The sequence below is a fragment of the Vulpes lagopus genome, chromosome 20 (assembly GCF_018345385.1).
Source record: "Vulpes lagopus strain Blue_001 chromosome 20, ASM1834538v1, whole genome shotgun sequence".
Lineage (NCBI taxonomy): Eukaryota > Metazoa > Chordata > Mammalia > Carnivora > Canidae > Vulpes > Vulpes lagopus.
This window is the reverse complement of record NC_054843.1, coordinates 17,717,800-17,744,317: the sequence shown is the minus strand read 5'-3', so window position 1 is coordinate 17,744,317 and position 26,518 is coordinate 17,717,800. Positions and strand designations below refer to the sequence as shown.

The following is a 26,518-nucleotide window of genomic DNA, read 5'->3' as shown; positions in this document are numbered from 1 at the left end:
TCACTAATTTTTATATTCCCCAAATGAATGAGACCATATAATGTTTGTCCTTTTCCGATCGACTTATTTCACTCAGCATAATACCTTCCAGGTCCCTCCATGTCAAAGCAAATGGTGGGTATTTGTCATTTCTAATGGCTGAGTTTTCTAATGCCTTGTGTGTTTCTAAGCCCACTGTGTCAGGCTATGGTCATTACTCTATTTCAGCCCCATGCCACTCAGTCTTCGTCTCTTTTCCGGCAAGAGCCCCTCTCCCCTTACGATGTGGCTCTGGTTGGGCTGTCCAACAGACCACACAACTTCAAGGCCAAGGTAGACCAGTCCCAGTACGGAGTCCTTATGGGTATGGTAACTGAGCCAAAGGCAGGTGTGTGACCAAAAAAGCAGGGCCAAGCAGAATCCCCGCCCCCCCCCCTCCCTGGAATGATAATGCACAATGGCAGAACCAAGTTGGAATGCCAAGCTTAGACAATACACATTCAGGGCTACTGCTGCCATCTTCTCTGGCCTCCCAGAGGAAGCCCATCTTAGCAGGAAAAAACGAGGTAAACACATAGGAGAAAGGGTAAAAGCAGGGAACAGTAGAGGCCCCAGGAGAGAAATCCCAGGCAGTCCTGAGTCTCAGGGCCAGTATCTAACGGCCCAGTTTTTCAGGCCTTTTTAAAAAACTCTGTGAGCTCACCACATCCCAAGATCCTTCCCATCTGTGGCAGAAAATATTCTCCATGTGTAAAGGGTTTAGTGAGTTTGTCACCTAGCAACAGAAACTGCCTAATCAACCCACCCTTATAATTTTCCCCTCTTTTCTTCTTTCCAAGACTCAGCTTTATCCCCTGGATCTCATTCCAACTCAGCTCTCACAGATACCTAAGCCTGGTTTTCTCATGATGGACACCTACCTTCCCCACAGTTTAGCGTAGCCTTCCTTTAGCTTAAATTCATCCCCCTTAAAACACACACAACGTAACACACTCAACAAAAGACAAAGCCTTTCCCTTTTCCTTGAATTGTCCTCAAGCTCTCAGCCCCTAGATCTTTCCCCAAAGAGTTCACAGATGTCTTCACCATCCATTCATGCTATTATTCCTAAAACCTACTGCAAATTGACTTGTCCCATGCTCTTCCACTGAAATTGCTATCCTAAAGAACGACAATGCCCTTTTATATGGCAAATTAGAAGAATGTTTTGTTACAAAACAATGCCCGTGACTGAGAAATGGGGATTACTGGTGTCCCCAGTAGGGACATGCAGGTGTTGTTCTCCAGGGCCTGGGGGGTGACAAGAGGGAAAAGACGACCTGATTCTATAGAGTGTATTCTTCTGACTGACTTGCTACAGCCTGAGCTACTTTACACCCCTGCAAGCGTAGATAATGTAGAAATCTGATAGCAGTGCAAGTATTTCCAGTCCCACACAATGCAGATGAGAGGGATCGCATTTCTTAGTCCTGTACATAAAATGTGTTGGGAAAGGTATTTAAATCTCTTCTAGTCAATCTGAACCAGCTTTCACATCTTCTAGGTCACCTCATTCATTAATGAACTGAAGATAATCTTTGATGTGTGTTCATTTTGCAAGAGTCAAGTTTTTGCATTGCTAACAATTATACTTTCAACTTTCAGTCTACGTCCCACTTAAACTCATCACTTCCTTCACTTAGAAATTAAACTGGCTTGACTTTCAGCACCTGATGCCTCGTAGCTCTGGTCCTCCTCCTCCTCCACTAATAGCATTATTTCACTCGTTCCCCTTCAACGTTGCAATTTATCAAGATTCTTTCCCAGAAGCATCATGAAGGTAAAATGAAAGTAAGCACTTAGCAAGGTAGCGTAGCACTCTGTTCAATAAAGTTAGCTTGTATTAGCATCATCAAACTGGTCAGTTTTTATACTGCTAAAAGTATTCTACAGCCTTTCTCTCTTCCTAGATTCCCCTTTAGGAACAGGTTCTGTGTTACAATCATCACTGCCTCTTTAGCACCCAGGGATATACGTTTGAGGGAGAGAACCCCTGGGCTCTTGAAAAGTATTCATGTAATACCCTTACACTAAAATATTTTTAATGAAAGATATATTCAAAAGGACCCAAACAAGCCTTCCACCCTGATTCCCAATCACCAGTAAAGTTCTGGTGGAAGGTCTCGGGGGATTCCTTATATCTGCTTCCTTCTCTCACTTGCCAGGTAATGGGATCTGAGACTCTTATAGCCCAGAGTCACTAGTGGTATGGGACAGAGGGGGAAAGCAACACAGTCCCAACAGAAATATAATGGAGATATATCACCTATGTCATTGTAAAGATAAAATTCATACTAATAACATAGTATTTACAATTTAATAACATATATAGGTTTTAATCAGCATATACAAAATATTTCAATATGAAATATGAAATTACTAATGTGGTATTTTATATTCTTTTTTCATATAAATCTTTACAATATCGTATTTATCTACAGTTCCAGCACACATTCATTTGTACTAGCTGCACTACAAATGCTCAACAGCCACATGTACCTAGTGGCTTCCTCACCAAATGGCATGGAGGCTCCTGCAGAGAACCCAGAAGCTAGATTTGGAGTCAGAATGATAAAGCAAAAGGATGACTTTTTGAAATGCAAAGCTAAATTTCTTCCCCTTCTTAAAATAAAATAATTAAAATAAAATAAAATAAAATAAAATACAATAAAATAAAATAAAATACTTCCATGACTTCCTGCTGTTATGGAAAAAACAAACTCATGAAAAGGGCTCACAAGTCTGACGTCCTGGCCCTTTTCTACCTCTGTTGTATAATGTTTGTCTAAACCATCTCAAGACTCAAGACTCAAGACTCTTGCCTGTGCACATCATCCTAGTGGGTTGTGGGCTGCAAGAGGCATGTAATACCAGAATTGCAAGACAAAAGAAAAACAAGAAGCTTACTCTCCTGTCCCATGGCCACTGACAATCTGGGAAAGTCTGGGACTCAGAAGAACCACCCTGTGGCTTAGCCCTGGAACAAACAACAGACAAAGCCAGGAAGTGAAGCTACCCAGACATTAGTGGGATCTCTAAGTGGTGTGGGAATAAGGGTTGTTCTCAGGATCCTGAAAAGTAATTTTTATATAGTTGTCATACAAATGTAAAAGCATCTGATTATTCATAAGTGGCGCTACAGGAAGAAAAATTTAGATGCAAACTAAGATACATGCATCAAATGAGCCAAACAGAAAACGATGATGTGGTCAACATCATAAACTGAACTTAGTTCTAGCCTTTTAAAAAAATTAATATTCAGAATGCATAATCTGTATGTATATTCAGAAAAGTGAAATGGTATAAAAAACCCTAAGAGCATGCATGCAGAGTTCCAATTTATCAAACTTACAACTCATTACAAAACTGTACCAAAGGAACTCTTGCACAGAATGTATTATTTCCAAAATACATATTTTAGAAATGTTGCATCTGGACAAAAGGTAATTTCTTATCAATCTCTATTTTTTTTAAATATTTATTTATTTATTTTAGGGGGCAAGGGGCAGAGGGAGAGAGAGAATCTTCAAGCAGAATCCCTCCACTCTCAGGATCCCAGGACCCTGAGATCATGACCTGAGCTAAAATCAAGGGTCATATACTTAACTGACTGAGCCACTCAGGAGCCCCACTTTCAATCCCTATTTAATAAATGCTTTTAATAAGAAACAATAATAGACTTAAATATTAGTGATTTTTACTTAAATATGAAGAATTATCTTCTTACATCATGGTTCATGATCCTTCAAGATAAAAATTACTCGATATGTAATATATTGTGATAATGGATGCTTCTTTGCTTCTCGAAACACAAGAGTTAATACGTAGAGACTGTTCTTCCTTAGAGTGTCACCAAAAATATTCTGTGTATATATGCAAAAAAACCCAACAAAAAACCATATTTTAAAAAGGAAATTTTCTAGTACATTAAAGACTACAACAAAGAAAATGTTGCCAGGTTGTTTGCTGTTTATATGAAGGATAAGCAAGTTTTGCCAAGACGCCTAAGATTAATTTATTTAAATGTTCTTTTTTTTTTTTTTTTTTAAATGTTCTTAAAACACAAACAGTCACATATCCTAGACCGGTAATTGTCTGAAAGTGTGGCATAAGATGTCTTGAACTCCAGTTATTTCAAACTGAAGTAATAAGGAAAGAATACCTATACAATATAGCACAGAAACCAGAAAAATTACAAAAGGATGAAGATCTTTATGAATGGTGAGGGCCATAATTTCCAGGATATAAAAGTTATAAAAGAAAAAAGCAAAGTACAGAAAGGTGCCTCCTGTGAGCACCTTTTTTTATAAGAAAAAGAAGGAAAACCATTTATTTTCTTTTATTAGGAGGATAAATCAGAACAATGAAAATGTTGATCAATAGAAGATGGGTGCCAAGTGAGATTTCTGAGTGCAACTTTTTATAGAGTTCATAAGTTTTAACAATGTAAATGTCTTACATTTTCAAAAAAAAAATTTAGGGATCCCTGGGTGGCGCAGCGGTTTAGCGCCTGCCTTTGGCCCAGGGCGCGATCCTGGAGACCCGGGATCGAATCCCACATCAGGCTCCCGGTGCATGGAGCCTGCTTCTCCCTCTGCCTGTGTCTCTGCCTCTCTCTCTCTCTCACTGTGTGCCTATCATAAATAAATAAAAATTAAAAAAAAAAAAAAATTTAATAAGGAATGAAAGACTAAAATTGGGGCAGCCCAGGGGGCTCAGCAGTTTAGTGCCTGCCTTTGGCCCCAGGGCGTGATCCTAGAGTTCCAGGATCAAATCCCACATCAGGCTGGCTCCCTGCATGGAGCCTGCTTCTCCCTCTGCCTGTGCCTCTACCTCTCTTTCTCTCTCTCTCTCTCTCTCTGTCTCTCATGAATGAATAAATAAACTCTTAAAAAAAAAAAGAGACTAAAATTGAATATAATCAAGGAAAATATATCAAATTGGTAACATAAATAGGGAAAATTAATTCTAATAAATTTTAAATACATTATCTTGACTGTGAAACCACAGTGGGATATATTCTAGAGGTAAATGATGTGCCAAGAGATCTTAAACTTTACTCAGTTGGTTTACTGATGATTCCAACATGACATCATAATTTTTTAAAAAATGTATGTATATTAATATATGGTGAAGCAAGTAAATATATTAATAATATAGTAAATTATTTGGAACCAAGATTCTTCTTCCTTCTCCTATGATCCTCTGTTTTGCTTCTTAAATTCCACATATGAGTGAGATGAAATCAGAGAGGGAGACAAACCATGAGAGAGACTCTTAACTACAGGAAACAAACTGAGGGTTTCTGGAGGGGAGGGGAGTGGGAGGATGGGGTGACTCGACGATGGGCATTAAGGAGGGCACATGATGTGATGAGCACTGGGTGTTATATGCAATTGATGGATTGCTGAACTCTACCGCTGAAACTACTAATATACTATATGTTCATTAATTGAACTTAAATTTAAAAGTTCATAAAAACATTTTTTTAAATCTTAAAAAAAAAAAAAAAAAGGTGAGCATGAGAGTTCCGAGGATGGATCATAGCACACTGTAGATGTATTTGCTATCACTGAACTGTACAATGGTAATGATGATCAATTTTGTCTTTGTGTATTTGTACCCAATAAGAAAAATGGGAAAGAATGAAAAATAAAACAAAACAAAAGGAGCCAAGATTTTCACTGCCAGAGATAAAAGATAAATACTTCAGAAGTGAAGTTTTAAAAAAATGACAGGCACATGCTTTACGGGCATGTGTCCACACGCGAGTCCTGGCTGCTGGAAGGGACTTACTTCTTGGCAGTACTGCAGGATGTCCTCCTTGGAGCCGATGCAGGTTTTCGTCCCCAGAGGGTCTGACTCCCATTTTCCATTCTGCACGTTCATGTGCATCCGTAGTTTGCCACACAGCATGGCCACCTGAGGTTCTGCAAGCAGGCCAGCATTGCCATCAGTGGGCACCTAAGAAAATAAGCTGGGGTTAGTTATACAAATCCACGGCTCTGGGGAAGAGAGTGGGAAAGGGCTGTAAAGAGGAACTTGACAATGGAACAATACCAGAAAGAGTTCATTCTCACTTCCAGAAATTCTTACAGGTAGGAATTAGCCCTGCCTTCAACGTTCCTTGAGTGGAGCATTCTGTCTGCTATATACATCTCCAACCACCTATAACACAGTGCCTTTTTTTTATGTTGAAATACAGGCATTAACAATATTGAGAAGAATTTATTCTCTGAAAAGTTTATACAATTCCCCATAGCAGATTTTGCGGTGCCTACTGAAAGGTTCTGAAAATAAAATAAGGTGTTTTTCTGAAATAAATATAATCATTCTGGAGGAAACCATATTCTCATAATAATCTCCAACTGACTCACACAAAGAACAATGCCAACCCCCTGCCTGATGACCAGGTCCCAGAGTAAGGTGAGCTCCCTGAGCTGGAGGCGTGGTAGTAGTGTGCTCTCTTAGGGAGCAAGTGACATTAGGGTTTTCTGAACATAAAATTACTGTAGAATTTACCATGCACAAATGTGACTAAGTATGTTGGCCATTCCACTGGTTTTCCCTCAGAATATTCTCTGGTTATCACTCTCTCAGCTCTCTCTCTCTCTCTCTCTCTCTTTTTTAATTTTACTTATTTGAGAGAAAGGATGCAAAAGAGCATGAGGTGGGGTTGGGGGTGCTTAGGGGCACGGGAGAAGAACAGAGGGAGAGGGAGAAAGCAGAACCCTACTGAGCAAGGAGAGCAGGAGCCAGCCTCGGGACCCCAGAATCATGGGATCATGACCTGAGCCAAAGGCAGACACTTAACTGACTGAGCCTCCCAGGTACCTCATTACTCTCTCAGCTCTTAAGAATAGGTTAAGGGTGCTGAAGTCACCTCCCTGAGCACAGGAGCACGCTGCAGAGATGCAGCAAGATCTCTTTCTCAAGAGTCCAGCAGAGCACCTGCTGTGTAAGTTAAGAGGTCTTAACTATGATCATTGCAAGCAGTACACCATTTCACCAAAATAACTGAAAAGGTTGCCCTCCTGTACTTCCAACCCTTCTGTGAATTGATACTACCTTTCTAGAAGTATTTTTTAAAATTTATTTTTCATATAGTTTTAAAAGAGAAAATGGAAATTCTGAAGAATCTGTACTACCTCACTTAATGGGTTCTGATGTCAAAAGAAAAAAAAGTCAGCAAGAAATAAAAAACAAATCCAGGAGAGTAAAAGCGTTATTTGAAACCAGGGAATCAAAAGACACATTAAGCACAGTAATTCCTCCGTTGTTAAAGCCAGCTGCTGAGGAAATGTGTGATGTCCATGTCAAAAAGAGTAAACTTCCACCAGAGGCCATTCATATAGTCGAGAACTGGATGATTCTATAATAAAGTATATCGTTTCTAAAAATTGTTCATAGGAGGGAATAAAAAACAAAACACTAAAATTGCACTGAGAGATTTCAGTTAAGAAATAGCTTCTTGACATTTCTTCCCACAGAAATGTAAAAATAGATCAAACATCTGTCCATTCTAGTCATCTTCGTATATATTTTGTCCAACCACAAGCAGATTTATGTCATTTAGAAAAAAAAAAATCTTGCACCGAACGCAGCTGAGACCCATCACAGACACGAGTGCAAAAGCTCCTGGCAAGATCTCCTAAATCATATTTCAGGTTAACATCTTCTCCCTGTCTAATTCTACTTTGTTAAGGTAAACTGAACAAAATTCTGCCCCTACATAACCAAATGTAACAAAGAGCAGCTTGAGGCCAGAGTATCGGGCTGTCAGCAAGAATCAACAAGAATAGCTGGGACCCCTCGACTCCCCAGTCTGGGCCCCTTGCCACCTCCTACAATTTCCAAGCCAGAACCTGGCATCTCATTTTCCAACAGATGCGAAAAGCAGCCTAAGCAGAATGTTCCACAAACTTAAGGTTCACAGCTTTCCTGAGGGAAGAGGAGGAAATTCAACGCCTTGATCCTAAAAATCAGAATACAAATTTTATCAATTTTATTACTGAAATAAGTAGTAAGATAATGACACTGCAAGAAAGGCAAATGATAATCAGATGCCTGTAGACAAGGCTCTGTATGAGCTGCTATGGAGGATATAAAAGTATTTTTTAATATACATTTATTTATTTATATGTAAAAATTTGAGCCTTGCCTTCAAGGAATTTACAATTTAGTCATGAAATCACTACTGGATTCTCCAGGATGCTTCATTCTGCTCAAACGCATCCCTTGCCCCAAAGATGTCTAGTCTTAACAGGATCTTGGTAACTTATTTCTAAGTGAGCAGAGACTGATGGTCCCCTACCATAGTTGGTAATTATTTTATGGAATAAATTCCCTCCTTGGTAGCTCAAAATTTCTCTATACCTCAGATACTCCCTAATCTGTTCACTACAGTTTCTACCTCCTTGTCAGTCAAAAGGCCTTTCATCCCATACCTTTCCCTCAAAGAACGGGTAGGTGCCAATCTCTCTCTGTGGCAGCCAGCCTCCACAAAGGCCCCCAAGGATCCCTGCCCCCTTTATTTCAGTTCTTGTCAGTGCTATCCTGTAATACATAAAGGTCTGTCTGTGCAACAAATAAAATAGGGCAAAAATGACATGGGACTTCCTAGGAAAGGCCATAAAAGGCACCACAGCTTCCACAGCTTCTTCCTTGCTCTCTGGGATCCCTTGTGCTGGGGGAGGTCAGCCAACATGTTGTGCAGACATTTGGGTAGCTCTACGGGGGAGGGCCACATAATGAGATGAGGGACCAAAGCTTCCTATAGACAGAAATGTGAGTGTGGAAACACCCTACTGCTGCCCCAGGCCTTCATGGCTGCAGCCATTGCCTGCAGGATAGAACCACCCAGAAAGACATTCTCAAATTCCTGACCCACAGAAACTGAGACACTAAATGTTTATTGTTTCAAATCATTAGGTTTGGGGTAACCTGCTACATAGCAAAAGATACCAAATCCGTTCTTCCTTCTCCAGCTCCCTAAGACATCCACAAATAGCCTTTGATCACCTCTACTGAAAGCAAGCAATATTAAAAACAAAAAAACAAAAAAACAAAAAACCTTCCTCCTTTCTCTTCTCTGCCAGCACAGAGGGGTCAGGAAATTTCTCCTGTAAAGGGCTAGACAGTAAATATTTTACGTTTTGTAAGTGAAATAGTCTCTGCTGGGACTATTCAACTCTGCTGCTAGAGTAAAAAAGCAGCCTGAGACAGCATGCACGATGGGTGTGGCTGTTTTAAAAGAAAATTGTACTGACAAAGCAGGTGGTGGGCCACATCTAGCCAATGGGCCATCGTCTGCCTATCCCATTTCTTTCTTTAGTTTTTTTTTTTTTTTTAAGATTTTATTTATTTATTTGAGAGAGAAGGAGAGAGGGAGAGCCCAAGTAGGGGGAGTGGCAGGCAGAGGGAGAGGGAGAAGCAGGCTCAGGGAGCCTGACGTGGGGCTGGATCCCAGGGTCCTGGGATCATGACCTGAGCTGAAGGCAGACACTTCACTGCTTAACCACCACCCAGGTGCCTCTGCCTATCCCATTTCTTACAACAAATTAGATTAGATGGAGATTTCAACACTCACAGATACTACCTTCTCATCTGCCTCTGAAGCCCCCTGCCATCTGGTTTACATTCCACCCATCAACTTGGCTCGCTTCCTCAAAGGTCACATAATGGCCTCTGGAGAAGCCAAACAGGCTTTTTCTTCAGGATCTGTTGCTTTTCATATTCTCGGCCATATATGAATACTTCTTGGGAGTCTCTGCCCTTGGACTCTGTTGCAATGAACTACCTGAAGTCTCTCTACTCCTCTGATTATCCCATTCGAAACTCCCAAACCTTCAATTTTACAGCATAAGACATTCCTAAAGATTGGGGGCAAGGGGTTGCTTCCCTTTTACTTTTTAAAAAACATTTTATTGATTTACTGGATGGAGAGCAAGCACAGAGGGAGAGGGAGAAGCAGACTCCCCGCTGAGCAAAAAGCCTCAGCTTGTGGGGCTCCATACCAGGGCCCCAGGGTCATGACCTGTGCCAAAGGCAGCCACTTAATCCATTGAGCCACCCAGGAGCCCTTCTCTTTTACTTTCTTTAAAGAGTGTTCATTCGTGATCTCAATTTTTCAACTTCTAGCTGCAGACAGGCAATTCCAAATGAAATGATAATAATAATAGATGGCAGCAAATCAACATTTCTTTAATCAGTAAAAACTTACTGATACAACACGTGCTAAGCACCAAACTAGTTTTGGGGACAAAGCAGTAAATCAAGCCTTGTCCTTGCCTTGACCACCGGATGACCAACCATCCCAGATTGCCTGGGCCTGAGGGGTTTCCAGGATGTGAGACTTTGAGCACTGCAAGTGGGGAAAGTCCCTGGCGACCTGAGACAACCAGCTGACAAACACAGCAAGTAAATGTTTTTCTTTTGTTCCTACCTTGGCTTCTTTTTATTTCTTCCATTCTGCATTCTGTTATCCTTCCTTTTCCCTGACTTAATGGTCCTTTTGAGGTCACCTGTCTGTATGTTTGTAAAGCCCACTACCCAAATCTTGGCAATCTTTCTCACATCTCAAATGAATGGATTTTGGTCCTATCATATTACTGGAATTTTTTTTTTTAAGTAAGCTCCATATCCAGCGTGGGAGCCCCAACTTGGGGCTTGAACTATGACCCTGCGATGGAGACCTGAGACACTTAACCGACTGAGCTCCCCTGCCTGCACCCCTGAGTGCCCCTATTGGAAAAGATTTTTGTCTTGTGATCTCTTCCTTTTAACAACGGTAGTTACGACCAGAAAATACATACTTTAGTTCCTTTTGGACTTTTCACCAGACGAGATCTAATATTAACTTATTTAAAAAATAACTATAAAGAATCATGATCATTTACATGCTCCATTTTCTGACAGTGGAGATTGTTTTAATAGTTCAAACTTTGATTCCTCAATAATTAGGGCCAATTATTACATTAGAAATTATAAAAGTGTATGTATGTATACATCTGTTACATTTGACATTACAAGAGCCCTTTTATAAATTAATACTTAATTCACAGAAACATGTTTCTCGGGCAAAAATTCTTTCCCAAACCAACACCAGCTGTGGACAAGATCACAGCAATTAGCTGAGAGATGCAAAGTGAACAAGAAGCTTTTCTCTTCTTTTTTCTCCCACCTGTAAAGAATTCCATGTTTAAGTACCATATTCCCGGCCCAGTGAACTAAGGAAAAAAAAAAAAAAAAGACAAGCAACCCACAAGGATCCACACCTGCATCAAATAACTGGTTTAAGAAAAGCCCGGTTGCTTCAAGCAGCCTGCTCTTGAGGCACAGAGCCAAAAGGAAGCCATCCCAGCCAAGGTGGTCACTGGGGAGAGAATTTGGAGCCATCCTTCAAGGGCCTGACAAATGTTACTCAAATTCCTTTTTCTGACTGAAGCCTTAAAAAAATGGCTTAATAAATCATACACAGGGTCTGATTCAAGATCTATTAATGTGCACGCTCTTAAAACTGAAATCTTTGGGTCCCAGAGTAAGTTATTTGCTGCCAGTGAAAATGCATGTACCCTGTAAAGCATTCCTAAAGATAATTATTCCTAACTTTTAAAAGGACTTCTCCTTTTAACAGAAATGAAATGCAAAACTCTAGTAGATGGGAAACAGAGCCACTTAAGTAACGATTATATTTTAATTTTGTTTTCATCCTAACACTATCTAAGGTGACATAAGGTTACTCTGCAGGAATGCAAGACAACACCTAAAAGATTGGAAGCCTGGCATAACTGGCCATTCATGGTGCGTGCATTTCTGAAAGACTGAAAATGAAGATAATTCTTGTAAATGGAATGACTTTCCACTGACATCATAAGACCAGAGATGCTTTCCCATGGGAAAACAGTGTTCAGTGACAATGAACAAAATAACTGCCTAAAACAATGGAGCGTCCACACATTGCCTCGAAAGCAAGTCAATTTTTTACTGAATGCTAAATATCCCGAACTACAGAGACCTAAATATTACACCTACAAATGCTCTAAATCTTTTAGAAACAATCCTCTGCTGCCAGAAAAATATTTTAAGGCCAGAATATACAGAGTCCCGAAATGAAAATAGTCATTCCAAAGCAAGTGAGCTGGAAAACAGACTTAAAAGGGCTTAAGGGGAAATTAAAATCAACAAAAAATAAATATATATACATAAATTCAGACCCATCCATGGAGCTGAACCTGGAAACCTATGCCGAGAACGGATACACTTTACAAGGGCAAAACCAGCTTCTCCAGCAAGCTCCCCTGCGGTCTTTCACACTGGGTGTTCCCTTTCCCAAAAAAGTTTCTCTCTTTATTATCATCAAGGAGATCAAAATTCCTTATAGAGCAGGCTTGGCAGCATTCCTCCCACACGGTCCCTACTAAAAGGGAAAAGGAACAAGGAACGCTCTGTTTCCCTGGCTGAAAAGTCTTGGTTGGCAAGGAGAGAGCAGGGATCTATAGCTTAGCTGCATCTGTGGATTTATGTAATTTTAAGGTTTGTGGCTAATGAAAACCATCTGGCTTCTGCTGTAAATGGGCTTCTCACTGGTCTCAACGGCTGGCCTCTTACAGTGGAGTATTTGGTGCTACTTCATCAGTTCACAATTTCCCGGGGGCAGGGCCGGATTTCTATCTAGCATCTTCTTATGAGCGCACAGCGATACTATTTCTATCACACCCAAGATTTTCTCACCTAAATACAGTTTTCCCTTCACCTGAGCATAACTTGATTATACCCCGAAAATGCTTTTACGTTTATTTTCAAAACATTCTGATTTTCCATTTTCGATGTAATAAGCTGTTCGCTAGAATCACTACCTAGAAGATCTGAGGGTGAACCCCTTTTGAGGGGGAAATGCAGTACATTAATGCTTAACACAAACACATTTTCTTCCTCCAAAGGAAAAGACTGCCTCGAAGGTTTCCTTTGACACGTCTATCCCCCCAAATCATAAGCAGAACCGAAACATCTGCTATTGCCCATTTTGTGTCTGAAAGAGGGCAATACATTAAAATTAGAATCCCAGAACTGAAAGAATCCGGAAAATCATCCATTCTAAGGAGAAAGCAAAGGCTCGTCCAAGGCCACAGTGGTAAGAGGCAGAGGTGGGAGGCAGACCTACTACATATATCAAGGGTTTTGTTTATGTGACTAGGAAGACGATCAAATTAAAACAGAAAATTGCAATTTTCCTAGGTTTTGCTCCATGTGTGGGTGCATGCATTTGTGGAGGGAAAGAATGGAGAGGCTTAGTTAAAGCACACAGAAAACGAAATGTGATTATAGAAACTGCACACAGTTTCAACTTACCTGCCTGGAGAGTTGGCCTCATTCGTTACAGCCACTGTTTGGGGCACAATTATTTCAGATCTCGAGTTTCAGGCTAAACTATCACAAGATTTGCCACAAGAGTGAGTAAAGAGAAAAGATTCCTTTTTGAGAACTAATCCATATATTTCACTCCTTGAAATCGGACATTCTTTTTGTTGGAGCACTGTTGACCTGGCTTCAAATGACAGGTTAGGTCTCCCTGAATATATGGTCTCTGTTGATATTGATAAAGTGATCTCTAATATTGGGACCCAGAAAATGGGGGACCACCCCAGTGGCCAGGGCCCACAGCACAAATCTTAAACCTAAATCAGCCTTCACTTAAGGGAAACACCTGTCAAAAAATTTTAACATATACCATTCACAATGTGCCAACTGAGCTTCAGCTAGTTTACCTGACCCTAGAAAATAGGACCTGCTAGCTTTAAAAGGAAAGGTCCCACTTCCTAGCCAATTATGCCTAGTTTCTGGATTGCCTCTTTTAAAGCTCTTTAAAACACTTTCTTGCCCCAACTCCCTGGGTGAACACTACACCACTGCTTACCCATAAGCACTGTGCTCCCCCCAATTCATGGGCTATTTTCTCTTGAGTTGAGAACATCAAATTCATAGATTTAGTTTCATAATTTGACAATACCAACCTCTCTTCCCACTCAAAAGACAGATATTCTAAAGCAGACCCCAAGCTCCTCCCATTTCATAACAAGTCCAGTAAATATAACTCTTGCTGCTGGTGGCCAATAGGATATCAAGAGCTCTCTCAATAGAAAATTTTGTTATTCAACACTCGCAAAATTAAATTGACAACGTTTACAGCATGAATTTTAGGCAGGCCTAGGAAGGAGTGATGTCTACTGCCTAAAACAGATATAAAATATAAAACTGGAACTTAAAAAATAGAGCTTCATAGAAGGTAACCAAACTATATGCCTAAAAAAAAGACCTATCCAGGGCCACTTGGGTGGCTCAGCCAGAGAGATCCTCTCTGTGTGTGTGTCTCTCATGAATAAATAAATAAAATCTTTAAAAAAAAAATCTATCCAATTAGTGCCCACTTAGTACGAGTCAATGTTTTATATTTTATATGTAGTATGTTTAAACTCCATGCATATATATACCATATATATCATATATATTATATATATTATACCATGTATAATTTTGTCTAGCGTGCTTACACTGGTAATAGTCAACAAATTCTTTTCAAGGTTATTTTGACATAGAAATAGCTTAACCCCCTTTTTTTTTTTAAAGATTTTATTTATTTATTCATTAGAATACACAGAGGGGAGAGAGAGAGAGAGGCAGAGACACAGGCAGAGGGAGAAGCAGGCTCTATGCAGGGAACTCAATGTGGGACTTGATCCGGGGTCTCCAGGATCAGGCCCTGGGCTGAAGGCGACACTAAACCGCTGAGCCACCCAGGCTGCCCCTAGGTAATTCGATCTTTAATTTTAAGTTTTATTGGTATGTTTCATATAGTTGTCCAATAAAACTTACAGGTATCATGTCTTTATACTATTTTGAGAGCCTCAGCACTGCTAGCTCACCAGCCTTGACTTTGTGGAGAGGGAGATAGGAAAAGAGGTAAGGGGCAAAAACCAAAGCATCGAGTAACTTAGGCCTTTCCTTCCATGATCTCATTTGACTCTGAGAAAAACCAAGGTAAGTCACTTCCACATCTACTTAAATAATCAGAAAGGCTCAAAACCTGCCTAGGAGTCTAATCAAGGCTGTTACTCTAAAACCTATACTTGCTTTTTTCTTACTAAGCCAGCTGGTATTCCTCCTACTAGTTCTTAAGCTTTTTTATTTTTCAATTTTGAGTATTGTTTTCAAATAAATTTTTCCTACTACCGTAGTAATATTTTGCAGTTCTTTGTTCCTGGCTTTTAAAAATATTTTTAGAGAAGTAAAAGGGGAAGCAAATCCACAGTTTAAATGTTAAATCTGCATTTCTTAAATTTAAATCACTAGGTGTGAACACCTAGTAACATGTGGTGACTTCCTCTTTAAGAAATCTCCCCTGAAATGCAAATGAAACTTTCTTCTAAATTTGTTCTTTCCTTACATCAGAAGGAGCAAGTTGAATCTGTGAAGCAGGGATCCAGAATTCCCAACATTCCAACTGCTAATGCATGTTCATCAGCCCGCACCTTACTTCATCTGTATGCACAGCCCTGTAATATATACACACTATGCAGCTAGTTAGTAATGGTCATAAACACGCATGCACACACATGTACTTTACTCATAGAGATCAAGTAAAGGAAATTTCAAGTGACAGAGTTTCCTTAAAATCTCATTCTAGGGGATCAGAATGAGTGGGTGGCTCAGTGGTTTAGCGCCTGCCTTTGGCCTAGGGCGTGATCTTGGAGTCCTGGGATCGAGTCCTACATCGGGCTCCCTGCATGGAGCCTGATTCTCCCTCTGCCTGTGTCTCTGCCTCTCTCTCTCTCTCTCCCTGTGTCTCTCATGAATAAATAAATAAAATCTTAAAAAAAAAAAACCCTCATTCTAGAGTTAATGCATTTAAGTCATGTGCTAACAATAACAAGCTGGAGGATCCAGAAATTGGGCTTCTCAGACAAGCTGGTTTGAATGCATTGTGAAGAAATTTGATGACAACAAATGAACAATTTTCCAGTATAATTTCTGCTAGTTCTGACAGCTAGGGCAGATTAGCATTCAGTACATAATGCAACACAGAAAAATTCAAATTCTATCACTCCTCTCCATGTTAGACACAAGAACAATTCAATACATGTTCAGTTTTTGAAGTTTTACAATTTTTTATCAAATTCGCCAACCTCAGCCAAGATCAGTGAACCCATGGGCCTGGGAGCTACAGTAAATGGTTACTAGTTTAAGCCACTGAATTTTGGGGTGGGTTGTGGCTTTGCACATTACTGTATCAAGAGAACTAATACAGGCCATGTATTTGATAGGAATACTAAAATAGTAACAGAATCAGGGCTCAAAGTTATTTCAGAAGGTGGAAACTTTTTCAAATTGACTTTGTAAAAGTATATACAATATCCTATATTTTGCTTGAAATAATTCTTTGAAGCAGTACAGGACGGGAAAGGCACAGCTGGGTAGCAGTTCTTTAAGAAAAACTTCCAAAGGTTTTAAGAGATGAAAATGAAAGGGGGGAAAAAAAAACAACAAAACTAACTACTAACTAATGTACTCTTATGTTTCACGAACACAGGGCCCCAGATGAGCATAGGAAATCTTGCTGTGACAAATCACATCCACAAAACAAGGATGTATTCATATCTTTATATTTTTAAAAGAGTTTTTCATTTTCTTTTTTAAAGATTTTATTTATTTATTCATGAGAGACACACAGAGAGAGGCAGAAACATAGGCAGAGAGAAAGGCAGGTGTCCTGGAGGGAGCCTGATGCTGGACTCGATCCCAGTACCTGGAATCACGTCCTGAGCCAAAGGCAAATGCTCAACAACTGAGACACCCAGGCACCCCAAGAGTTTTTCATTTTTTAAGTAATCTCTATATCCAATATGAGGCTCCAACTTACAACCCTGACATTAAGAGCTACACGCTCTACTGACTAAGCCAGGCAGGAGGCCCTGTTTTTCAAAGATTTAGATACACACTTAAAAAATTTAAGGAAAAGGTCACCGTGGAGTGTGTGAAACTCAATAAATGAAAACAGAATCGTAAGGCTATAAGGGGGAGCCCTAATATCCTACTACTACTCTTCAATTGCATTCCCAACACGAAGAAGCCTTCTTTGCTACTCCAGGAGGAGGGAGTAGTTATTTCTCTTAGCCCAGCAACAAGCTCAGCCAATAGGAAAATTCTACAACGCAGCCAATGAGAAACTATCACCACTCTGAACTCTTGCTTTCCTTCAACAGACTTGTATTCAAAGCAGTCCCTCACGACTTCTTCCTTTTCTCTATCAAGTAACATTCCAGTCCTTTGATCTCCTTTGGTTTGCCAAAGCTTGTGTGTCCCAAGTCGCAATTCCTCTCTTCCCCAAAAAACCCAGGTATTGGTAAAATAACTGGCTCTTTTACTTCTTAAGAGTCAACAAAGGGAACAAAATTTTATCAGGTAAGTTTAATGGAAATAAGAAAAAAATAAAGGTAGAAGATGACATCTGAAGGAAAATCACATGTAAGTCTCTAAATGTGAAAATAGTGATGGGGTGGCTGAGAAGGCACATCATGGAGATGGTGAGCACCTCATCAAGAAGCCACTTACGTGGATGGATGATCATCTCTCACAGTTTCAGAGGAGGCTGCTCAACTGGATGGGAAGTTGGAAGCGATGAAAAGTTTTTGAAAGTTTAAAGCAGTAGGATCTTCTGCTCTAATAAAATTTTGTGTGAACCCCTCACAGCTTGGCACTTCATCCTTGAAGCCTAGATTTCAGGCCCACAAAGCTTGTGAAGGAAACACTGGTCTCTCCCAAAATTTGCTCTTCTATTATTATTGGCCTGTGGGCTACTACTTTCTACCCTCAAATACCTTTGCTCCCTTCTGTTACTGCATTCTTAATATAGTTCTCAAGAAAATGACTATGCTGATGAGTGTCCTAAACCTGTGCTGTCTTTTAAGGGTGAATACTAGCTGTTTGAACCGAGGAACTGAATTTTTCATTTGATTTTACTGTAATTAACATAAATTTAAATTTTAAAAAATTAGTCCTATTATTGAAAAAACATTTAAGCAAGTTTATAACACTTGAATAAGCAAATCCACTCTTTGACTAAATTTTATGAACTCTTATCAAAATTATCTGATGGAAAATTCAGTGTCCCAGTTGAGATCTTGATGACTTAGTATGGAAAATGATAGTGTAAAACACTTCAATAATTTTTACACGCCAAATAAATAGGTTAAATTTAAAATACGTTAGTAAAATTAATTCCAATTGTTTCTTTACTTTTTAAAAATGTGGCTCCTAGAAAATTTTTAATTATATAGGTGACCTACATTATATTTCTAATTGACAGTGCTACCTTAAACACATCAGACACAAGCCAATACAGAATTTAAAACATAGTAATAAATGCCCATGTCAACATATTACTCATTTGTCTCTCATCAATCTTATTGTACTCGCATCACTTCCTCTCAGTCTTTTTTATGATCTCTTGGAAGTGAGGACTTCAATTAGTTCAGCTGGCACAGACCAGCACATTTTGTATCCAGAAACCTGATAAATATTAGATATGAAGCAGGGATCAGATAAAACAATGGCGTAGCTGGGGCATATGAGCCATATTCTATTGGTTTTATCTCTTAGAACTAAAAACAAATATCTGAGTTAGAGGTAAATAACATGATGCTCTAAACACATGCCCTGAAGCTTTTAGGAAAATGGCAATCAGTTGCTGCTATCTTTAAATATGACTGATTTTGTGGGCTTCTAAATTTTTCTTTCCTTTTCTTTAGGTCTCTGTAAATGACAATTTGTGGTCAGGTTTTTTTTTTTAAATTAAATCAAACGTATTTTGTTTTCACTCAGTAGGTTTTTAAAAGGAAATATTTTAATGAAAACAGTCTAATGCTATTAAATAGACAATGTTCCTGGCTCACATTTTACATGTGGCTGTGCAAATGCAAAAATCTTATTCTAATTACATTCCTCCCAGCAAAGAACATGCAAATTTCACCACTAAATACTCATGGTAAGATCATATCCCACCAGGCAGCATGTCTTTGTTGAACTTAAGTAGTGAGCATACTGGCCACACATAGCCTGGTTCAGCCCTCTGTAGGAGGTAGAGATATGTGCAGAAGAGGGTGGGGTGAGAAAAGGGGATGCACGGAGTTCTGGAATGTTGGGACAAGTACGCCTGTCATTTGATACCTCACGTTAAGATCATACCCTCTCCCACAAGGCACCAAACAAGTCCTGAAGCTAAAGCCTCCTATCACCTGGGTTTAGTGGGCAGACATAGACAAGTAAGTAGAATGCTTATGAGCCATAGATACAATTTATCTCATTAATAATTTATCTTATTAATAATTTATCTTATTGCTTTGGAATATCCTATCCCCTCATAATTTGCAAGCTAAATTGTCAGGACTGTTCCTAGGGTCATTTCTCTTTTTAATATGAGACTCTGATGTTGACATGGTATTTGAAATATCTCATTCATCACCTGGCAGATGCACTTATATTTAACTTTTATTCAGTATCATATTCATCATGAGGTGCCTGGGTGGCTCATTTGGTTGGGTGTCTGACTCTTGATTTTGGCTCAGGGTTGTGGGATGGAGTTCCATATCGGGGTCTGAGCTCAACACGGAGTTTACTCAAGATTCTCTCTCCCTCTGTTCTTCCTTCCCCTTGTGTGCTCTATTCTCACTCTCACTCTTTAAACAAAATCTTCAAAAAATATTATCAAGACACAGCTCTAAAATGGGCTTTACCATTAGAACTTTATCTGTAGCACTGCAACAGATATTCTGGAGCTTAAAGCTAATATGCTTAAGATACAAGTAAGTGCATATTTAAAAGTTTAGTTCCTCCTTTTCTCTTTATTTTTTTTTCCTTTTTACCACTGTAATATTGACCCATTCATGTCAGGCATAGGAGAAACAGTCCCAAGGGATCATTAGATGGGGAGAAGACAACAAGAAGTCTTTGAACAAACTGTAGCTGGGGTGATAAAATGGAATGCAAGCTTCCAGAAGAGGTAGTGGGTTTATAAATGGAGCCAGTTTATCATTTAATTAGAAGATATGTACAGGAGGGCCATACCCACACATCGGCACCCTAGATTTACCCATATGACTTGGACTAGGGGGAAAAATGGGCATATTCCTCTATCCTTTGTCATCCCAGAAATTCATCCCTACTTTCTTTGACAGCCTCTACCAGGGCACTATGAACTCAACACAGGCAGACAGACAAGTAGGGCTAAAATGGGGAGAGATGGGTAATGGGATTCTCTAGTCTTAGACTGTCCTCAGCGAAGGTGCCAGTATACACATCTGGCCCTGGTATCTTACGGACTATCCATATCCTTTAATAGCTTTCAATTTCTAGTACTAAAATTGCATGAAAATGCTTCCAAGGTTAGACACCTTTACAAAAATACGCATTTTGCTGTTAAGATATAATACTGTCCCTTCAATGTACCTTAAGATCTCAGAGCAGCTCTGAGGGGGGACAGGGATGTACGCATCAACTTCAGAGCCCTGTTAACCTCTCTAGGAAGTCATTTCCATTTGATTTCCTACTAGCTTGAGGTGGAGCAGTTTGAGCTAGTAGCCAGATTTAAGGGACTTGTATGTTTTAGCATGGGTCCATGAGTTTGTGTCTTATAAAATGGTACCAACTGACCCTTGCCATTAATAGATTGTTTCCAATGAACAAGGAAGATCATAACTGGAAGAATGATAATTAACAAATTTTATGAAAAGGTTTTTGAACAAATTTTAAAGCAAGTCACATTCAGAGGACACTAGCAAGCAGGAAGGGAAAGAAGAGGGAATAGAAGAATTCACTCCACGAAAGTTAATCGAGACAAAGGAATTCAGATATTTACTATTTACTACCGTTTACATCTCTTCATATATACACACATATGCATACACTTTCTATTTACCCATAGGTAAGAAACCACCTATAGTCTGTTGGACCAAAAAATACTATAAATGAGCATGTTATATGGGGTTCAAGTATCTATATGTCAAGTGGCATCAAAGAATTCACGATCTTAAAACTTTACTTTCTATTTTTAGAATAACTGTAGAACTATTTCAGAAGGGAACATGAAGTACATTATTTTTAATATGCAGGCAGGATATTTACATTATGTTCTTTGGTTTATTTCCTTTCAAAGTCACATAATATTTACCTGTCATCTACTTTTCTTGTCTGCTTGAAACTCTCATGCTATTTTGTTTTTAGTACTAGGACTTTTGGTATAGGAGAAAACTGCTTTGCAAATGTAGTAGAAATTCAGAGAGAGTATTATGCTGATGTGAAGAATCTATGATAACATTCAAACAGCATTCCTGCTCATTGTTCAAATTGTATTCTGTTAACTTATCACTTTTAGTGTAAGCCAAGATTGTTTCTTTTCCTTCAGGGTTACAACACTGAAGAGTACTCAAGGTTTAAGTTTCAGGCTATAGGCTTGATAAGCAGAAGCAGATTATCCTTCTTCAATAAGGCACCAAGCCATTTCTCAAAGAAGCTTTCCCTTTCTGAAGCTATAGACTCACAATAAGAATAGTTCAAATTGCCTTTCCTATGAGAATAAAGACTATTACAGACTATAATACTAGAAGAAAAAAAATTCTGAAGGGAGGTAGCAGTGAAGACGCTATTTCCTTTTTCTTGGCTACATTAAAAAAAAAAAAAGTTCCAGAAACAATAGAAGACCAAGAGCAAAAGAATATTTATATTTGTGGGTCTAACATTTTCACTTTTTTTAAAAAAAAGATTTTATTTATTGATGAGAGACACAGAGAGAGGCAGAGACATAGGCAGAGGGAGGAGAAGCAGGCACCAGGTGGGACTCGATCCTGGCACTCTGGGATCATGCCCTGGGCTGAAGGCAGACGCTCAACCATTGGAGCCACCCAGGTGTCCCTCATTTTCACTTAGTTCTAATGTCAGTTTCAGTGACATAAAATCTGAATCTTAGCTTCTTTATCTTTAAGTGAGAAGAGAACCAACTGGTCATTTAGGGGCACAGATATGATCTAAATGAAGGCAATCTGAAAAGTGACAACAGTAAAAGTATGTGGGGTGCTATTACTTTGAGGATGCAGTTGATGGTACCACCTGTAGGTATTCATCTACGTTTTATCTTGTTAGACTAGAAGAAAACATAATGTCTACACACTTCAAGGGTATGAACAAGGATTCCCAGTCTTTGCAAACAAGAGGAGTTAAAGATCTTCTCAGACTTACAATGGGGTTACATCCTGTTCAATCCATCATTAACTGGAAATATCTTAAGTCGGAACTGCATTCAATATACCTAACCTACTGAACATCATAGCTTAGCCTAGCCTACCTTGAATGTGCTAACACAGTAGCCCACAGTTGGGCAAAATCATCTAACAGAAGGCCTACTTTAAAAAAAAAAAAAAAAGTGTTGAATACCTCATGTAATTGCTTAAACATGGTACTAAAAGCAAAAAACAGAATGGTTGTCAGGATATTGGTTGTTTACGCTGGTGATCGCACTGTTTACTCCAGGAGCTGTGGCTGGCTACAGCCACCCAGCACCATGAGACAAGACTGTACCACAGACTGCTAGCCTAGGAAAAGATCCAAATTCAAAAGTGCTGTTTTTTCATTTCTTTCAATCCTGAAGTTTCAAAGACATAAGCTGAACCATCAGTACTTCACTGTCTACTTGAGACCTTGCATGCTCATTTGTACTTGCCTCTCTTTCTTCCACTGCAAGCAGTCAACAAACATTTATAGAAAGCATTAGGGAATGCCTGGCATGAGAAACAGTAACGATAATAACCAACACGTACAAAATGTAATCATTGACAAAGGCATGGAACAAGACAAAATAAATTCCAACTTACATACCTGTGGGACTTTCTTTTACTGTGGCACCAAGAGAGTCATTTCCTAATGCAGAGAAAAGAAAATACAGCACCCACACCCCTGTCTATACCAACTTCCAAATACCAGCTATAGCCTGACTTGTTTGAAGACCTCAGGCTCTTCTGAGGAAACAAAAACAAAAACAAAAACAAAAAAACCAACATGGTGCAAAAAGCAAGGTGGCTTGTGATCTATATGACTGAATAACCTTCACTATTAATTTCCTGACTTTTGGTAATACATTCCCGAGAGGACCATTATTTTGCAATTCAGGCAGTGTTTAAAAAAAATCAGATTGTCTTACCAGACTCCAAGATTTGCAGAAGCAGTGTGGGCGGCCAGACTCCTTTAATAAAACATTCAACCAACTATTTAAAACATTCCTGCAGCTGAGAGCCCTCAGCAGTAAGAAACTGATTCTCAGAGATTTCAGGGTAACCAGACACCTAAAGTGAAGGCTAGTGTAAAAAAATACACCTGAAAATATTACAAGGAAGAGACAGAAACTATTTTGTTGAACAGCTAAGCTTAACAGCACATGCTGATAGCTATCAAACACTTGTCCTTCTCACGTCTAACAGAGAAGATTTCAGAGTTTGATTCCTGGGTTAAGTTTCAGCAAAGTTCTGGCTTGATCCCTTATATGAAGATAAACATTTCCCAGGTATAGAACACATTCAAGCCTGGGGGCACAGGGGTGACCCAAACATCACTCACTTCATGGACACAGAATGATGGAGACAAAAACTCAGGAGGCCCCACTAAAGTGACAAAGCAGTGACTGGTTTGATTTGGAGGAGGAAGAGATGGATAAAAGTTGGCAGGGAAGAGGCAGACCAAAGACCAGAATAGAAAATGTACATGGCATGAGTGTGGGGAGAGCACGTGTGAAAGGAAGAAGACAGGGTTAAGTATAAATGACCTTGAGTTTGTAATAATGTTCAAAGCCAAGGGGAGCCATGGCCATATTTCACAGAGAGCAACATCCCATCTGTGTATGAAGGGATCACATGGGCACTTGACCTTCTTTTGTGGATCCTTTCCTCTCTAAAAAAAATTAGAATTGTTATGTTAAAGTTGTGGTGGTATAAAGGTGACTGTAATTCAGGCTAGATTCATTAGCATATATTCATTATTATAGTCTTTTTTCTTCTGATTTTAAAAGAAATGAAAATGGAAACATTTTCATGGGCCCCTAAAAGCATCATAGGCCCAAAGCACTGTGCCTACCATGCAGAATGGAGAAACCGAACCTGCGGTGCAGAGAAAGGGGAGAAATGGATGGCCAAGAACACAGCATGAGCTTAGGCACCAGCAGAAAAATGAGCAGTGAAGGGAGAAAATAGAAGCGGAGAACCCTGAGGCCTGTGAATTTTAATGATGGGACCACGTAGGGTGCTGGTGGCAGGGGAAGGAATCTGCAGGACCTGGCCAGCTGACAGCAACAAGTCTCAGAATGCATCCTGCTAGAGATTTTGAGTTCATCCCAATGGAATGGAAAGAAAAGAAAGAGTCACTCTAGTCACCACTTCCCTGATTTATCAGCACACATCCCAGTCTGCCATCATCTCCAGGTGTCCCACATCATACCAGGAGTTCTTGTAACCATAGAGTTGATCAATCTATCTGCATTTCATTGCTTTGAGTGATGGGGAATTATTTTCATTTTCAAAACTAGCAGATGTTTAATAGATCTGTACAGGACTGCTGTTATGTCATGGCATATTGTGTCTATGTAACCTGGGTAAAGAATGATCTAGAATCTTGCATCACTAACCCATTCCTGAGCCACAGGGAAATCTTTCTGACATTGTATAGAGGGATAAGCCCTAAAATAGAGGAAAAATGTGCAATACAGACCATACCCTGCCCTTGCGGAAGAGAAGCGTTATACTGTGTGGCAAAGATTTAAGTTCTACCGAGAAATCTAACCATGAGCTGTTTACATAGGCTGAGCTTTAAAAACAAATTTGTTCAAATAAACCAAGAGAAGTACACAGCTGTGATCACACACACACATACATGATAGCATGTAGACTCAGGCTTCCTCCATTACTGCAGTTGTTCATGGTATATAACTCTAAATAATAAGAATTTTAAGTAATTAGAATGGAGGTACCTTTTCAGATTTGCTAGAACATGTTCTTTAGGCGTGGCTTTTTTCTAAAGAGGGAATGACATGAGGGGATACCTAACATGAGACTACTCTGGCCTAATAAAGGTAAACTCTCGAATATCCACATGCAGTCTCTTTCTTTTATAAGCACAGCCAATCTTTAGTAAAAAGCTGTTTAACTTGGCACTAGTCTTGCCAGTGCTGTTCAGTTATGCAGTGATCTCCACCAGGTAAAGCTTTTTAACCCACATGGATCATGAGTCACCTTGCATTTTGAGCTCCATGAAGTATTTCTATGTAGAGGTTTAAGGGTCTCGGGAAAGCCAACTGTCACAACTTTGGTGTTGCTTCTGTTACTAATACTAAACACACCACCGTGTACCTGGTAGCCTCTCCCAGCCTCCCACAGCTGAGAATTACCTGGCTCAAAATGTCAATAGTGCACCTAGACTGAAAACGCTTAACCTAGCCTCTTCCTCAGGGTAAAAGAGTCATGCCTTCCTCATCTCTACATTTCTGGGATAAAAGGTAAAATAATACTGGTGCTCAACTATTGGTTGAACCAAATAGGTTATCTCCCAGAACACTGAAATAACTAATTCAACTGAAAATGTAAAAAAGCACAACTATGTTAAGTTCTACAAAATACACCTTGCCTTCCACAAATACAAAAAGAGATATCTGTAATTTCTAAAAGATACTTAGAATACCAAAAGTTATTAACATAATGCATGATAAAACATACCACTCAAGATGGGCCCAGTATTATTGTATATACAATAATTTAAAAATAATGTATTAACTCCCCATGGGTCAATCTATAACAGTAACCTAACAATTAAGAGTCTTGAGAGTTTTATCCAACCTACAAACACACACAAAAGAGGTGGTAAGTCAAATTAACAAGGCTGCAGGATCATGCGCTCATTACAAGGGTTCCAAGACCAAGAAATCCAACTAGATCATCTGTTCCTGAGATAATTCTGGCCTAATTCTAGCCAATCACCTCACAATGAAGGACTCAAGGCAAAGTGAGAGAGCGCTAAACCACTGGAATCCCTTTGAACAACTTATTAACTCTACAGGAGTAATATGTGTATGCTAGCAGTTTACATAAATCAAAGGTCCTAAGAAAATACATGACTAAAAAAAAAGTTTCCAGAAACTTCTTCATGTACTGTATCTGCACCCATAAATCTAGTCAAATCCAACACCGTCTCTATCTCTAAAGACTTCAAGGAGCTCACAGATGGTTCAGATGAGGGAACTCACACCTGAAGGTACCAATATGAACTTTGAAATAAAAAGGAGAGGTCAAATTCTTTTTATTTATTTATTTATTTATTTGTTTATTTATTTATTCATTCATTCATTCATTCATTCATTCATTCATTCATTCAGAGAGACACAGAGAGAGAGAGAAGCAGAGACACAGGCAGAGGGAGA

General features: G+C 39.3%; 1 protein-coding gene across 4 annotated transcripts in view; it reads right to left on the bottom strand.

The window, feature by feature from the left end:
- LOC121479288 (amyloid beta precursor protein) overlaps positions 1-26,518 on the bottom strand; it is a 270,747-nt gene that overhangs the window by 204,603 nt on the left and 39,626 nt on the right. For all 4 annotated transcript variants that reach the window (XM_041734781.1, XM_041734782.1, XM_041734783.1 and 1 more), the window contains exon 2: positions 5,815-5,982. In XM_041734781.1, coding sequence (XP_041590715.1) covers positions 5,815-5,982 — 168 coding nt within the window. The remainder of the gene's footprint in view (positions 1-5,814; positions 5,983-26,518) is intronic.